We start from the raw sequence: 16,363 nt of genomic DNA, 5'->3' as shown, positions 1-16,363 counted from the left end.
CAGTGGCCCACGTGGCCCTGTCAGGTGTAAATAATCCCCTGTAAATACTGCCCAGTGCCAGTTGGCACAATGTATTTATGATCTAATGTGTTAAGGGTAATACAAAGGCTATTTTTATATATAACCTTGTGTGGAGTTCCTTTTTGTGGTGTGCCTAGTGTGTTACTGCTGTGTGTGTGTCGCGCAAACGCTTTACACATTGCCTCCGGGATAAGCCTTACTGCTCGTGCCAAGCTACCAAGGGGGTGAGCAGGGGTTATCTTTGGCGTGTAACTTCCTTACCCTGACTAGAGTGGTGGTCTCTCCCTACCTTTGGCGCAAGCCTTAGCCAACCAGAGATCCCATTTCTAACACTCCCCCTCCCATATCTTCCATACCCTCCCCTTCTCCTTCCACTCCCCAGAGATGGACATACCAGCTGCTCCATCAACCATTCACTCCTACTCCCTCCTCCCCTCATCTTCCATTACCTCTTCGCCCCTCCCTTTAGTATCCATCCCCCCCTCCCCAAAGATGGTCCACACCAGCAGCTCCATCAACCATTCACTCCTCTCAACCCCTCCTCTCCCCAAGTCTTTTTTCATCTGTCTGCACCTCCCTTTAGCATCTACCCCCCTCCCCCAGAGATGGTACATACCTGGGGCTCTATCATCCGGTCACTCCTCTCCACTCCTCCCCTCATCTTTTATCATCTGTCCACCTGTTGTAATTTGACAGCGAGCAGCGTTAGCATCAGCTGAAGCCATCTTGTATTCCGGCAGCCATTTTGTATGCCATGTGCTGCCACGTGTTCATCATGTGCTCTGTCCTACCTTTCTGTTAACTGCTCGTATATTCTGCCTAGAGACAGGCTATATTTAGCTTCTGACTCTTCGCACATGCTCAGTTGAGCTTGCAGCTGTCCATGCAGCTGTCCCTAGTATGTAACTGTCAGGATGTGTTTACTACAATTAGCAAACTGTTAGCTCCTCCCACTTGTTGACTGTGCATCTTCTATATGACCATATATGTACATAAAACCTGTTTTTGTACTTGTACCGCCTTCTTTTCAGCCCCTGTATGGGTATAAAAGGACCATGTTCCTTCCATTCTGTGTGCTACTTCATACATTACTGAAGGGTGCTGTGTGAATGTAGTTCCACCTCATGAGGTTAATAAATATTCTATATTATGTTCCAGTTTCCGTGCCAACTTCTATTCTGTTGGTCTGAGGATTGTGCAGAGAAGGGCGAACCCCTAGCACTGGTAGGCCTTGCTGAGGCTGCCACGACACACCCCTCTCTTTAGCATCATCCCCCCCTCCCCAGAGATAGCAAATACCTGCGTCTCTATCATCCAGTCAGTCCTCTCCACTCCCCTCATCTTTTATCATCTGTCCAACCCTCCGTGTAGTATCCACCCCCCCAGAGATGGTACATACCTGGGGCTCTATCATCCAGTCACTCCTCTCCTCTCCACCCCTCCCCTCATCTTTTATCAGCTGTCCGCCCCTCCCTTTAGCATCCATGCCCTGTCCAGAGATGGCACATACCTGGGGCTCTATCATCCAGTCAGTCCTCTCCACCCCTCCCCTCACTTTTTTCATCTGTCCGCCCCTCCCTTCAGCATCCATGCCCTCCCTGACCCCCCCTCCCCCCCCCCCGGAGATGGCACATACCTGCGGCTCTATCATCCAGTCAGCTCTATGAGCCACTCCCCGTTCGTAGATGTAAGCGGAGTAGAGCGGAATGCGGAGAGCAGGGTCATACATGGTGGCAAATTGATACTTATTCTGATAGACTTGGCAAATCCGAGCTGCTTTTGAAGGTACAATTCCATCGGGCTCTGTCCCTTTATAGAAAAACTGAGGGCAGCCATCTTTAAATGTGTGCTTTATAACCTCTGCATTCCCCAGGGTGAGGCTGCACAAGATCACAGGGAGCACAAGAGGCAGATGCATGATGAAGTCGTCTCTCACTAAAAAACATAAACAAATTAACTGATTAATTTTGAGAAGAAATTATTGCATTGAGCTGTTCATGGATGTGTGAGTAGGAGGAGCTATTGCTAAGAGCATTGTTGGTGTAATAAAAACAAAAGCATTGGAGGACACCAGGAACTACATTAGAGCAGAGTGGCACAGACACCTGGCACTGTATTATACAAAGGGCACTGCAGGCGGGTGCCCCAGAGAGAATACAAGGAACTTGCATCGAATACACTCCATGTCACTCCCCAGCTTCTCTACACATTAAACATTCCAAGAACACATCAACACCAGTGTTCAACAAACATTGGCTACTGAAGGTCAAAGTTTATAACTATAAATACCCCTCAACATATCCTCCACGTTAACAAGAGGGACACTTTTATCATTTTTTAATAGGAAAACTAAAAGATGTCTTAAATAAGAGAAGAATACATTAACTCGATGTAACATCTGCATATTGTTTAGTTTAACAATTGCTCTTGAAAAACTCCCTTTCATATTATAGTTTTGCTTACATATGAAGTAAGATTTTCATTATCATTAGAACTTTCTTCATCATTAAGCAACATGTTAAAATATTTTGCTTCAAATTCTTCAATCCAGTCATAGTCACAGTGCACAGTTCCTTCCAATGGATCATTTATTTTCTTGCCTCTAAACTTGGACACTCTACATAATCTACTTGAATCCCATACTTCACCAGCACCCCACAAAGCAGGATTGCAAAGAGCCTATTCCCTGTCATAGCTGTGGGTGAACCTAACATGCATCCAGACAGGCCATCTTCTTGTTCCCAACTCTCACACAATCACCAACCTTTAACCCCCTTTTTTTGTCACACCAGGATTTGTAAACCTCCGGTGCTTACATTAATTGAATTCACCTGTAAGGCCTTTGTTCTCTAAAGTTTTTAAAACAAACTTCCTGAACGTTCTAATATCACATTACCCATGACTGTAATGTCATCCTAAAAAGCATAATTTCACTCTCACCTTCCAGTTAATCATAAGTAATTGGTGCATTGATGACTCCCAAGCAAGACCGAATGGCACCTTCCAAACTGGAAACATCTGAGAGACGTAATGAAAGTTGTCAATCTCTTACTAGACGCAAGCAGTGGGCCCCTATGGTACGCAGCATTCTCCAGGGTCCACGAATGCCACGCTGCAGCTGACCTGGAAGCTCAGTACGAAGGCGGGTGGCCTGGAGATAGCGGAACCTGCTGCCCCCTGAGCTGTAAACAGGCACCGTGCCTCACAGCGGCATCACCAACAAAGCAACACAATCTCAGTGTCAGGTGCCAGGCCACACAAAGAAACACACTGCACCACATCAGAGGCAGCGGGCCTCACAGCAGCCCAGCAGCATCACCAACAGAGTGAAGTGATTTCAGCGGCAGGAGCTAAACCAAACAAAGAAACACAATGAATCACTGGCAGAGTGATGACCGTCCCACGCTACACAATGAAACAAAAGGCCAAAATGGGCTGCTGGCATTATTACACCCTATAATCCCAGCAGGCTCAGGGAACATGGTAGAAAGTCAAGTTTAGTATGCCTGAACTCAGAATAATAAAATACTTCTTTTAGTAAAGTTTATTTTAATATCCTGTGTTTGCAAATGCTACTTTTAGAAAGTTAGCATTTGCTTGCCTAACCACTTCAGCCCGCCTCTGCTAGGATGTGTATCTGGTTGTCTGGGCTATGTGAGTGACAGAGATGGGGGATGACAGGTGGTGAATGCAAAGATTACACCTTGGTGGGAGGTGGGAGTGCCCCTGGACTCTGAATAAGGCTGTGCTCTGCCACCACAATGCTGGCTCCGCCCCCTGGGGAGCGACTGATGACTCAGCCCGACACCTGGCCCAGGAAGGGAGAAGCACTCTGAACAAGGTACTCCTGGCTGCCCCTGTCCACACAATGCTGGCTCCACCTCCTGTGGAGCGTCTGATGTGGCTGCCCCTCACACTGAAAGAAGAGACCAGAGTACACCCAACAAAGTGCTCAGGGACTGAAAGAAGTTATGCAGAGGCCCCCCTGGCCTGCAAGAACAAAGAAAATGCTGTATAAAAGTAGGAGCCCTGCTCCTTGTAAATCAGAATCCTGTTTCCCACAACGAACCTCTGCCTAACTAGAAGGAGAAAAAAAACGCTGGAAGGACTGGCCTGCTGATTGCCTTGCTGAGGAAGGAGAGGAAAAGACTTTGAAAAGACTTTGCAGACTTGTGCTAGAAACTTTCTCCAAGGGCTTGTCTGAGCTTGCCCCCTGACCTGAGCCACAGGATCATCTGGCTCAACCTGCTCCCTGCTCGTCTGCAGGTTACTGTGAGGATTTCTTCCCCGCCGGAGCCGTGACCCTGGTACCCCCACAGCCCCTCCTTGGCCGTGTCTACTGCCGCCTTACCGTTCCCGCCGGGAGAGAGCCCCGCGCTGTTGAGCCGCTCTTCCCCTGCTGTGCCAGGCCACCCCTGCCACCTCGCCGCTGGAGGCTCTCTGATGGGCCCCACACGCTCCCGCTGATGCCCCCATCGTTACCACAGATCCAGAGAGCAGACCCAGGAAGGTCGGACGTCAGCCTCGCCCTGACCACAGAGCCGCCGTGCGTCCCGCACCCGCCTTCCCGTGATCTACAAAGAACTAAAAAGGAACTGTGCGCATCATAACTTTCAAGTGCCCTGTACACTGCGTACTCATCTGCTCATTGAATTGAGTGCTTCGTTCTTCAACTTGTACTGTGCACTGCGTATGAGAAAGACCATACGCTTCGTGGCCTTGATTTGAGCTGTACGCGTGATTCTAAAATCACCTGTGTGCTTCGTAGTCTTAAAGAGAACTGTACCTTTGCCTAAAGTCCTGAACCGTGTGCATTGAAGAAATACGCTGCGTGCCCATCTGATGAAATAAACTGTACGCCTCTTCCTGTCAACCGGAAGCGCACTGAAGCATCGAAGCGACTTGCAGACCCGAAGCGCACTGTCGGCTCAGAGCGCCCTAGCCCCGGAAGTGCTCCCGAGCCTCGACGCACCTTCCTAGCTGGTGCGCGAGCTAGGGACAGCTCCGTGCGCCTCGTTGTCAGACTCGGTACGTTGCATACCCCGGGCTCACGCTAGATGCGTGAGTCGCGGTAGGGGCTCGCCAGTTTCACACGGGAGAGCACGCCAGAGCGCTACGAAGCGTCCCCTGAGCCAGAGAGGCCCTCAGGGACTACGAAAAGTTGAAAAGGAAATGTTTGAACTGTAAACAAAGAGAACACTTGCCTATTTACAATCTTGTGGCTTAGAAAAACGTTATTAGTGGTCTTGTGATAAATACTTACCTGCAGAGATATATTTTTACATAAAGAAGAAGTATTTTTACATATATACAGCCTGGTGTTCATTTGTGGGGGGATTGGTATATTTACTGTGTGTGTTATTACAAGTGCTTAACTCAGATACGCCTGAAGAATAGCCTTGGCTGCTCACGCGATGCACCTAGAGGGTGAGCAATGGTAATTGTAAGGGGTCATCCTTCGCCCTGACTTGGAGGAGAGGGTCCCTGCTTGTCACAAGTACATACTTGCACCAACCAGAGACCCCCAATTCTAACATTGGACGCAGCGGTGAGGATTTGCGAATTTGCATTTGTGGTTTACATACAGTGAATTATTGATCACCACATAGTGAGAGCAGACCTATAACGCAGCCACAATTTTTTGCCAACAATCTCCATTTTTAAGGAACCATGCCTAGTTCACTCCCTGTGGAAAGGGCAGCCTCTGTCTTCTCTGGAGTAGATGACGTAGATTGGGGAGAAGAAGCGCTGAGGAGCTTAACAAATTAACAACTGAAAAATTTCTGCGGGAAGTTCAGAATTGCCAAACATGGATTGAACAACAAGACCCAACTCGTAACGGCGCTGAGGGCCTGGTATGAGTCAAGGGCACCAGAGAATGTGGTGGAGGTGAATCCACCAGACGGCAACCATAGATTTGGTAGAGGCCTGTCTCCAGAGGAGTTGGCGGACAGGGCCGCAACCAGGGCACATGAAGTGGAGATGGCAAAAATCAATGGCCAGATGGATATGGAAAAGCAAAGGCTGGCAATGGAAAGCCAGAGACTGGCCGTGGAAGAAAAGAAAATTCAACTGGAGCATGAAATGAAGCTGAGGGAGTTGGAGCTGAGAGCGAAAAGTTTGGAAACAACTCCTTCTGGTGGCAGCACAACGCCGGTGCAGGTAGAGTCCAGGGTGTACATACCCAAAAATGTAATTAAGGAGTTATTTAAGGGGGATGACATAGGACAGTGGTTTAGGGCTTATGAAGTAGCCATGTCCTCCCACCGGGTCCCTGACAAGGATTGGGGAGCAGGGTTGTGGGGGAGGTTCCTTAGCGAAGGGCGGGACACCCTACTAGATTTGCCCACTGAAGAACACCGTTCCTATCCCCACATGAAAGAGGCCTTAATGACCAGGTATGGGCTAACCCCTGAAATGTACAGACAGAAGTTCAGGGGGAGTGAAAAGCATCCTGGGAGTACGTATGTGACCAGTTTCTGCAGAGCACTGGATGGTTGGGTGAAGGGTAGTAAGGTAAATGATTTTCAGGGGCTTCTTGATTTAATGGCATGGGAGCACTTGTCGCAACATTGTTTTCCTGAGCTACGCCAGCACCTGATTGATAGCAAGCTGTCCAACCCGAGGAAGCTTACTGAGGAGGCGGACCGCTGGCTCAGCACCAGGGTCCACAAGGGTCCAATGGGAGACTCCGCCAGGGGTGGGCAGGGTCCCCAGCAGAAGAGTGGGGGGGACAGGGGTAAACCAAGAGGGTTCCAGTGAGGCCCCCAAAGTAATCCCCAAGGGAACCAGCAGAGAGGTTCTCAGCCTCCCCCACCCCCGAAGCAGACCGGGGCCCCAACAGGTAGACCTGTTCCAAAGGGGCCCTTCAATTGTTACAGGTGTGGTGACCCGGTCACATTTCCACTGACCCCAAGTGTTGCCTGTTTGGTAAACCAGCACCCACTGGTGCACCACCCCGGCAAGTAGCTAGTGTTAATTTGGGGGAAGAAGTAGTAGTCCCCGGGGTGGAGATCCTGTCCAGATGACCCTAGTCTCTTTAGGAGTCAGTGAGATGGTCCCTGAGAACTACCTGCCCTCTAACACTAAGAAATATGGGCAGGTGGTGACCATCAATGGTAAGAAAGCAGAGGCTCTTAGAGATACAGGAGCCAGTGTGACTGCATTGAGGCAGAACCTGGTGTCTCAAGAGCAGGTTGTACCCCATGCCTACTGTAGGGTTATCAATGCTGACAACTCAGAGACCCAGTGCCCGATGGCTCAAGTTCCCTTTGAGTGGGGGGGGAGTGGGTGTCTCTTGTACTCTCCAGGTCTGTGTAAGAAAAGCCATGCCTGTAGACTGTTTGCTAGGGAATGACCTGGAAGACTCCCCTTGTGAAAAGGTGGAGAAGACGACTCACCTGAGGATGGTGGGCCTGCCTGACTGGGTGTGCGTGACCACCCGGTCAATGGCAGCCAGTAGGGGTGCTCAAGAGATTCTGGGACCTGAAGGAGAGGCCCAGGAACCGGCCTTAGAGAGGAGGCGCAGGGGGCGCGGGAAACCGGCCCCTGAAGTTCCCACGGTCCAGGAGGAAGCAGACCTTGAGGGGGATGCGCTGGAGCCTACAGGGGAACAGATTGCTGAACTGGGGGACCTGCCTGAGCTGACCCATTGGCAGCAAGAAGGAGGCCCCTCCAGGGAGGAATTCTGCAGGGAGCAGAAAGAATGCCCTTCTCTCGTGGGTATGCGGCAGCAGGCTGCAGACCAGGCCAATGGTGTTCAGGCTAGAACACATTATGTGTAGTGGGAGAATGACCTCCTGTATTCAGAGCCTAAGGTTGCTGAACCTGGGTCAGCCCGTGTGCTGGTGGTACCCCAGAAGTTCAGAGCCTTCCTACTGGGGCTGGCTCATGATGTGCCATTAGCAGGACATTTGGGGATGGACAAGACCTATGACAGGCTTGTCACCCACTTTTACTGGCCCCAAATGCACAAGAACTCAGATGCTTACTGTAGGACCTGTCAGACTTGCCAGGCAAGTGGTAAGAGCGGAGGGAAGCACAAGGCTCCTCTACAACCCTTCCCCATGGTCGGTACGCCATTCCAGCGAGTGGGTATTGACATTGTTGGGCCTCTGGACCCATGGGCAACAGGTTCATCCTGGTCTTGGTGGACCATGCCACCCGGTACCCTGAAGCCATCCCTCTGAGGACAGTGACGGCCCCCGTGGTGGGACGGGCACTGATGGGAATTTTCTCACAAGTAGGATTCCCTCTAGAGGTGGTGAGCGACTGGGGCACCAATTTCATATCCAAGTATATGAAATCCCTTTGGCAAGAGTGTGGTGTAACATACAAGTTTACCACCCACAAGACAATGGGTTGGTTGAGAGATTCAACCGAACCCTAAAAGGCATGATCATGGGCCTGGAAGGTCCAATGAGGCATAAGTGGGACGTCCTCTTGCCATGCCTTCTCTTTTCATACTGTGAGGTGCCACAGAAGTCCCTAGGGTTCAGCCCCTTTGAACTGCTGTATGGTCACCCAGTGAGAGGACCTCTGAGTTTGGTAAAGGAAGGCTGGGAGCAATCTCCCAGGAAACCTCCCCAGAATGTATACAGTTACATGCTGGCCTTCAGAAACCAGACCAGGCGATTCAGGCAACTTGCTGAGGCAAATCTGGAAGCCATCCAGGAAGAGATGAAGCGGTGGTACGACCAGAATGCCACTCTGGTAGAGCTTCAACCTGGACAAAAGGTGTGGGTCTTGGCCCCAGTGGAGCCGTGTGCACTTCAGGATAAGTGGACCGGTCCATTTGAGGTTGTGGAGCGCAAGAGTCCTGTCACCTACTTGGTGGACCTGCAGTCTCCCAGGAACCCTTTGAGGGTCCTACATGTTAACCGCCTTAAGCCCCACTTGGAGAGGTCCGAAGTGGGCATGCTGTTGGCAAGCTCTCTCCAAATCGTTGGAGGATAAAATCACAACTATATGTGAACCCTTCAGCTCAGATTCTCAGATTACACAGAATCATGATCACAACTCTACCACTAATAAGTCTCTCTCTAGATGGACAACCTTCGAAATGTTCAATGAAGATAAGACCTTTATAGTAGGTCAAAAGAATAAATCAGGCTCCCCGAATGACCAACTACCTCCTAAACTATTTACCTTACTCGCTCCAGCGTTGGTGGATTGCCTTACCTGCCTCCTAAATAAATCACTATTGGAGGCAGATGTCCCAGAAATCTGGAAGGCGGCAAGAGTAAGGCCGATATTGAAAAAACCTGGAGCGGATGTCAACGTTCATGTAAACTACCAACCTATCTCCCTGCTCCCGTATTTTGGGAAAATACTGGAAGCATCGGTCAATGGACAGTTGGTGAAATATCTAGAATATAATGACCTACTTGACATCTCACAGTCTGGTTTCCGTGCTGCCTACAGTACGGAGACAGCACTGGTTGAGGTCACAGACAATATAAGAACTGCTCTGGACAAACGTCATCTTCCATCTTGGTCCTCTTGGATTTGTCTGCGGCCTTTGACACCATCTCCCATCGTATTATGATTCAGAGACTATGGGAGATTGGTGTCAGAGGGCAGGTATTGGAGTGGTTCAATAGCTATTTGACCAACCGAACGACCATGGTACAGATAGGTCAAATCCAGGCTAGTTCTCGGCCCGTCAAAAGGGGGGTGCCGCAGGGCTCTATTTTGAGCCCCACGCTCTTTAATATTTATATGGCACCACTGGCCAAAGTAATCAGAGCGTTCGGCTTCGATGTTCTATCCTACGCCGACGATACTAAAATTTTGGCCACCCTTAGCCCTGACGTTAACGAGACTAAAGGCCGTTTTAAGAACTGTTTGAGGGAGGTAAAAAACTGGATGGATTAAAATCATTTGCAAATAAACGGCAGCAAGTCAGAGGTCATGTTGTTTGGCAAAGCCAGCGAACTTTGGACTCAGGACTGGTGGCCTACTCAATTGGGTGACTGCCTGTCCCCCAAGGAATCTGTCCGTAATTTAGGCGTACACATGGACAATAAACTTTCCATGAAAGCGCAAGTGGACCATGTTGTTGGTACCTGTTTTGGCATCATGCGCGGTTTGTGCAGGGTTTTTAAATGGATACCGATGGAAGCCCGTAAACCTTTGGTACAGGGCCTCATCATAAACAGGCTTGATTATGGCAATTCGTTATTACTTGCCATAAATGAATGCCATCTCAGGAAGCTGCAGGTCTTGCAAAATACTGCAGCTCGCCTTGTTCTCGACCTAACCCGAAGATCCCCCTCTATGCCGTGTTTAAAAACTTTACACTGGCTCCCTGTAAAAAACGCATTATGTTTAAAACACTATGTATGGTTCATAAACAGATGTATGGAAGGGGCCCAAAATACTGGACCCAGAAACTCACATGGTACATGCCAGGGAGACAGCTGAGATCTACTACTGAGCCACTGCTCACCCCAGTAAGAATTCAAACTGCTCGGAATGAAGGTCGTGCTTTCTCTTTCCTGGCACCATCTTTCTGGAATAAAATGCCCGTTAGTCTGCGCACAACCTTTGAACACACTAGTTTCCGAAAGAAGCTTAAGACCTGGCTCTTTTGTTAACTCCAGCTATTTTCCTCCTTGTCAGAACTGTCTGCATGCGCCATGAGACTCTTTGGACGTGATATGTGCGCAATACAAATATCCTGACTTGACTTTACTTGATGATGGAATGGAGGAGGAGACTGAGCCTCTTCCTGACCTCTTGGTAGCCTCAGAGAAAAATGGGTCAGTGGATGGAGTTAACCTCTCACCCACCCTGACGCCTGAACAACAGGAAGACTGCCGCCAAATGCTGGGGCAGTTTCCAGATCTGTTCTCCCTGGTTCCTGGTGTCAGAGATTGGTTCGTCCATGATGTGGACACAGGAGACAGCTTACTTGTGAGGCATAAGGCCTACAGAGTAACTGACAGGGTCAGAGCCTGCATCAAGGAGGAGGTCTCCAAAATGCTTTCTCTTAGGGTGGTTGAGTCCTCCAGCAGTCCTTGGTCCAGCCCCGTGGTCTTGGTCCCAAAGGCTGCTGCGCCGGGAGCCACACCTGAACTCCAGTTCTGTGTGGACTACAGAGGACTCAATTCAGTCACCAAGACTCACACGCACCCCATCCCCAGAGCTGATGAGCTCATTGATCGGCTAGGGGCTGCCAGGTTCCTCAGCACGTTTGATTTAATTTCTGGGTACTGGCAGATCGCCTTGACTGATGGGGCAAAAGAGAGGTCAGCATTCTCTACACCAGATGGGCATTTCCAGTTCCGGGTTATGCCATTTGGAATGAAGAATGCCCCTGCCACCTTTCAGAGATTGGTCAACCAGGTGTTGGTTGGGCTGGATGAGTTCAGCGCCGCCTACCTGGATGACATCGCAGTATTCAGCAGCACATGGACAAAACACTTGCGACACCTCTGGGAAGTGTTGATGGCACTGCGCAAGGCAGGCCTCACGATCAAGGCAAGAAAGTGCCAGATCGGGCAGGGTTCAGTGGTGTACTTGGGACACCAAGTGGGGAGTGGCAAGGTGCCACCCTTGCAACCCAAAATTGAGACAATCCTGGCTTGGGAACCCCCCAAGACCCAGACTGCAGTGAGAGCCTTCCTGGGGCTCACTGGGTATTACAGGAGGTTTGTCAAGGGCTATGGCACAATTGTGACCCCCTTGACAGAGCTGACTTCTAAGAAGCAGCCCAGGAAAGTGATCTGGACTGACACCTGTCAGAAGGCTTTTGACACCCTGAAGACTGCCATGTGCACGGCGCCCGTGCTCCTGGCTCCTGATTTCTCCAAGGAATTCATCGTGCAAACAGACGCTTCAGAGCATGGTGTAGGGGCTGTTCTCTCACAGATGACTGAGGAGGGCTGGGACCAACCTGTAGCCTTCATCAGTAGGAGGTTACTTCCCCGGGAACGTAGGTGGAGTGCAATAGAGCGAGAAGCTTTTGCTGTGGTCTGGGCACTGAAGAAGCTAAGACCCTACTTGTTTGGGTCTCACTTCCGGTTTCAGACAGACCACAGGCCCCTCAGATGGTTGATGCAAATGAGGGGTGAGAACCCAAAACTGTTGAGGTGGTCCATCTCCCTACAGGGTATGGACTTCACGGTGGAACATCGCCCTGGCACAGATCACGCCAATGCTGACGGTCTGTCCAGATTTTTCCGCCTTAGTGATGAGGAACTCCCAGGGAAGGGTAGTTCTCCCCACATTTCAGCTGGAGGGGACACGTGTTAGACCTGGCACCTTGGCGTGAGTTTCCCTTCCACTTTTTGCTGATGTGCCTCAGATGTTTTTGCTGGTGTCCACTGCTCGGGGCACTGCGCCACGGCCAATCCGTGCCGCAGTGCAAGTGCTCCCAATGTGAAAGGTATATGTGATTGATTTCCATGATTGGCTTATTGGATTTACTGTCAGTCCCCAGTAAAGTGCACCAGGAGTGCCAGGGCTTGTAAATGCCAATACTGCTAGTGGGCCTGCAGCGCTGGTTGCTTCACCCACAGAAGCAGCCCTTTAAAATGTGTCTAGGGTCTGCCATTGCAGAACCTGCCTGCAGCCTGGGACTGTCATGCTGGCTGGGCAAGTGCACACACTTGCCAGCCTCAGAACCTTCACTTTGCTTCATATTAGTCACCCCTATAGTAGGCCCAAGGGCAGGGTGCATTGTAAGTGTAAGGTGGGACATGCTCTGCAGTATGTGGCATGTCCTAATAGTGAATTACAGCCAAATTCGTTTTTCACTATTGTAAGGCTACCTGTTTCTTAGGCCAAGATGGGCTGCTGGTATTATTACACCCTATAATCCCAGCAGGCTCAGGGAACATGGTAGAAAGTCAAGTTTAGTATGCCTGAACTCAGAATAATAAAATACTTCTTTTAGTAAAGTTTATTTTAATATCCTGTGTTTGCAAATTCTACTTTTAGAAAGTTAGCATTTGCTTGCCTAACAATTTCAGCCCGCCTCTGCTAGGATGTGCATCTGACTGTCTGGGCTATGTGAGTGACAGGGCTGGGGGATGACAGGTGGTGAATGCAAAGATTACACCTTGGTGGGAGGTGGGAGTGCACCTGGACTCTGAATAAGGCTGTGCTCTGCCACCACAATGCTGGCTCCGCCCCCTGGGGAGCGACTGATGACTCACCCCGACACCTGGCCCAGGAAGGGAGAAGCACTGTCAACAAGGTACTCCTGGCTGCCCATGTCCACACAATGCTGGCTCCATCTCCTGTGGAGCGTCTAATGTGCCTGCCCCTCACACTGAAAGAAGAGACCAGAGTACACCCAACAAAGTGCTCAGAGACAGAAAGAAGTTATGCAGAGGCCCCCCCCTGGCCTGCAAGAACAAAGAAAATGCTGTATAAAAGTAGGAGCCCTGCTCCTTGTAAATCAGAATCCTGTTTCCCACAACGAACCTCTGCCCAACTAGGAGAAGAAGACGCCGGAAGGACTGGCCTGCTGATTGCCTTGCTGAGGAAGGAGAGGAAAAGACTTTGAAAAGACTTTGCAGACTTGTGCTAGAAACTTTTCCCCAGGGTTTGACTGAGCTTGCCCCCTGACCTGAGCCACAGGATCATCTGGCTCAACCTGCTCCCTGCTCGTCTGCAGGTTACTGTGAGGATTTCATCCCCGCCGGAGCTGTGACCCTGGTGCCCCCACAACCCCTCCTTGGCCGTGTCTACTGCTGCGTGACCGTTCCCCGCTCTGTTGAGTGGCTCTTCCCCTGCTGTGCCAGGCCGCCCCTGCCACCTCGCCGCTGGAGGCTCGCTGAAGGGCCCCCCACGCTCCTGCTGATGCCCCCATCGTGACCACAGATCCAGAGAGCAGACCCAGTAAGACCGGACGCCTCGGACGTCAGCCTCGCCCTGACCACAGAGCCGCCGTGCGTCCCGCACCCGCCTTCCCGTGATCTACAAAGAACTAAAAAGGTACTGTGCGCATCGTAACTTTCAAGTGCCCTGTACACTGCGTACTCATCTGCTCATTGAATTGAGTGCTTCGTTCTTCAACTTGTACTGTGCACTGCGTATGAGAAAGACCATACGCTTCGTGGTCTTGATTTGAGCTGTACGCGTGATTCTAAAATCACCTGTGTGCTTCGTAGTCTTAAAGAGAACTGTACCTTTGCCTAAAGTCCTGAACCGTGTGCATTGAAGAAATACGCTGCGTGCCCATCTGATGAAATAAACTGTATGCCTCTCCCTGTCAACCGGAAGCGCACTGAAGCATCAAAGCTCCTTGCAGACCCGAAGCGCACTGTGGGCTCAGAGCGCCCTAGCCCCGGAAGTGCCCCCGAGCCTCGACGCACCTTCCTAGCTGGTGCGCGACCTAGGGACAGCTCCGTGCGCCTCGTTGTCAGACCCGGCACGTCGCGTACCCCGTGCTCACACTAGATGCGTGAGTCGCTGTAGGGGCTCGCCAGTTTCACACGGGAGAGCGCGCCAGAGCGCTACAAAGCGTCCCCTGAGCCAGAGAGACCCTCAGGGACTATGAAAAGTTGAAAAGGAAACGTTTGAACTGTAAACAAAGAGAACACTTGCCTATTTACAATCTTGTGGCTTGGAAAAACGTTATTAATGGTCTTGTGATAAATACTTACCTGCAGAGATATATTTTTACATAAAGAAAGAAGTATTTTTAAATATCTACAGCCTGGTGTTCATTTGTGGGGGGATTGGTATATTTACTGTGTGTGTTATTACAAGTGCTTAACTCAGATACGCCTGAAGAATAGCCTTGGCTGCTCACGCCACGCACCTAGAGGGCGAGCAAGGGTAATTCTAAGGGGTCATCCTTCGCCCTGACTTGGAGGAGAGGGTCCCTGCTTGTCACAAGTTCATACTTGCGCCAACCAGAGACCCCCAATTCTAACAACAAGGAAACACACTGCACCACTGGCCGAGCGATGACCGTCCCAGGCCATACAAGGAAGTACACTGCATCACTGGCAGAGCGATGACCGTCCCTCGCCACACAACGAAACACACTGCACCACTGGCCGAGCGATGTCCCGTCCCATGCCGCACAAGCAAACACACTGCATCCTTGGCAGAGCCATGACCGTCCCATGCCACACAAGGAAACACACTGCATCACTGGCAGAGCGATAACCATCCCACGCGACAAAAAGAAACACACTGCATCACTGGGAGAGCGATGACCGTCTGACGCCACAAAAGGAAACACACTGCATCACTGGCAGAGTGATGACTTTCCAACTCCACAAAGGAAACCTACTGCATCACTGGCAGAGCAATGACCGTCCCACACCACACAAGGAAACACACTGCACCACTGTCAAAGTGATGAGTGTCGCACGCCGCACAAGGAAACACACTGTACCACTGAGAGAGGGATGACTGTCCTACACCACACAAAGAAACACACTGCATCACTGGCAGATCGATGACCATCCTATGCCACACAAGGAAACACACTGCATCACTGGCAGAGCGATGACCGTGCCACGCCACACAAGGAAACACACTGCACCACTGGCAGAGCGATGACCGTGACACGCCACACAAGGAAACGCACTGCACCACTGGCAGAGCGATGACCATCCTATGCCACACAAGGAAACACACTGCACCACTGGCAGAGCGATGACCGTGCCACGCCACACAAGGAAACACACTGCACCGCTGGCAGAGCGATGACCGTCCCACACCACACCAGGAATCGCACTGCTTCACTGGCAGATCGATGACCATCCTATGCCACACAAGGAAACACACTGCACCACTGGCAGAGCGATGACCGTGCCACGCCACACAAGGAAACACACTGCACCGCTGGCAGAGCGATGACCGTCCCACACCACACCAGGAATCGCACTGCATCACAGGCAGAGCGATGACTGTCTCACGCCACAAGATGATACCATACAGAAAGAGGCAGGAGTTCAGTTCACTTACAAACTGTGAAGGAAGTGATAGGGAGGACGAGGAGCAGGACTTTAATAGGCATCACAGGGTACCTGGTGCTAATGCAGCGGTGCCTAGTAAAGTGACCCTGCAGGCAGCATTACACCTTAGGGTCACGGGCACCCAGAGCCTACACAGCAGTGCCTGGCAATGAGTGCCTGGGCAGAAGGCCCACACCTCGAGCTCACACAGCAGGCACAACCACAGCAATTGAGCAGACCCCTCAGCAACATATGGTGAGCATCAAGGGCAGGTATGGCCAGTGGGGCGGAACCACAAGCACAGGAGGGGGCAGGATCGAGGGCAGACGCATCACGGGCATAAGAAACTAGAATACGCATGTGGAGCTTATGATTTCTACATGGCAGTCCCCCTGGGATTTTCCACACCAATTGGA

The 16,363-nt window shown here is 50.9% G+C and overlaps 1 protein-coding gene across 3 annotated transcripts in view; it reads right to left on the bottom strand.

The window, feature by feature from the left end:
• Positions 1–16,363, bottom strand: part of LOC147725667 (endonuclease domain-containing 1 protein-like) — a 102,443-nt gene that overhangs the window by 49,080 nt on the left and 37,000 nt on the right. For 2 of the 3 annotated variants that reach the window (XM_086964344.1, XM_086964346.1), the window contains exon 2: positions 1,658–1,956. In XM_086964344.1, coding sequence (XP_086820470.1) covers positions 1,658–1,939 — 282 coding nt within the window. In that variant the 5' untranslated portion in view covers positions 1,940–1,956. Of the gene's footprint in view, positions 1–1,657; positions 1,957–2,961; positions 3,076–16,363 lie in introns of those variants that run through there. The other variant, XM_086964345.1, reaches the window with a different exon arrangement.

The sequence above is a fragment of the Lissotriton vulgaris genome, chromosome 3_2 (genome assembly GCF_964263255.1).
Source record: "Lissotriton vulgaris chromosome 3_2, aLisVul1.2, whole genome shotgun sequence".
Lineage (NCBI taxonomy): Eukaryota > Metazoa > Chordata > Amphibia > Caudata > Salamandridae > Lissotriton > Lissotriton vulgaris.
Note: the sequence above shows the minus strand (reverse complement) of the source record. Positions and strands in the feature narration are given on the sequence as shown.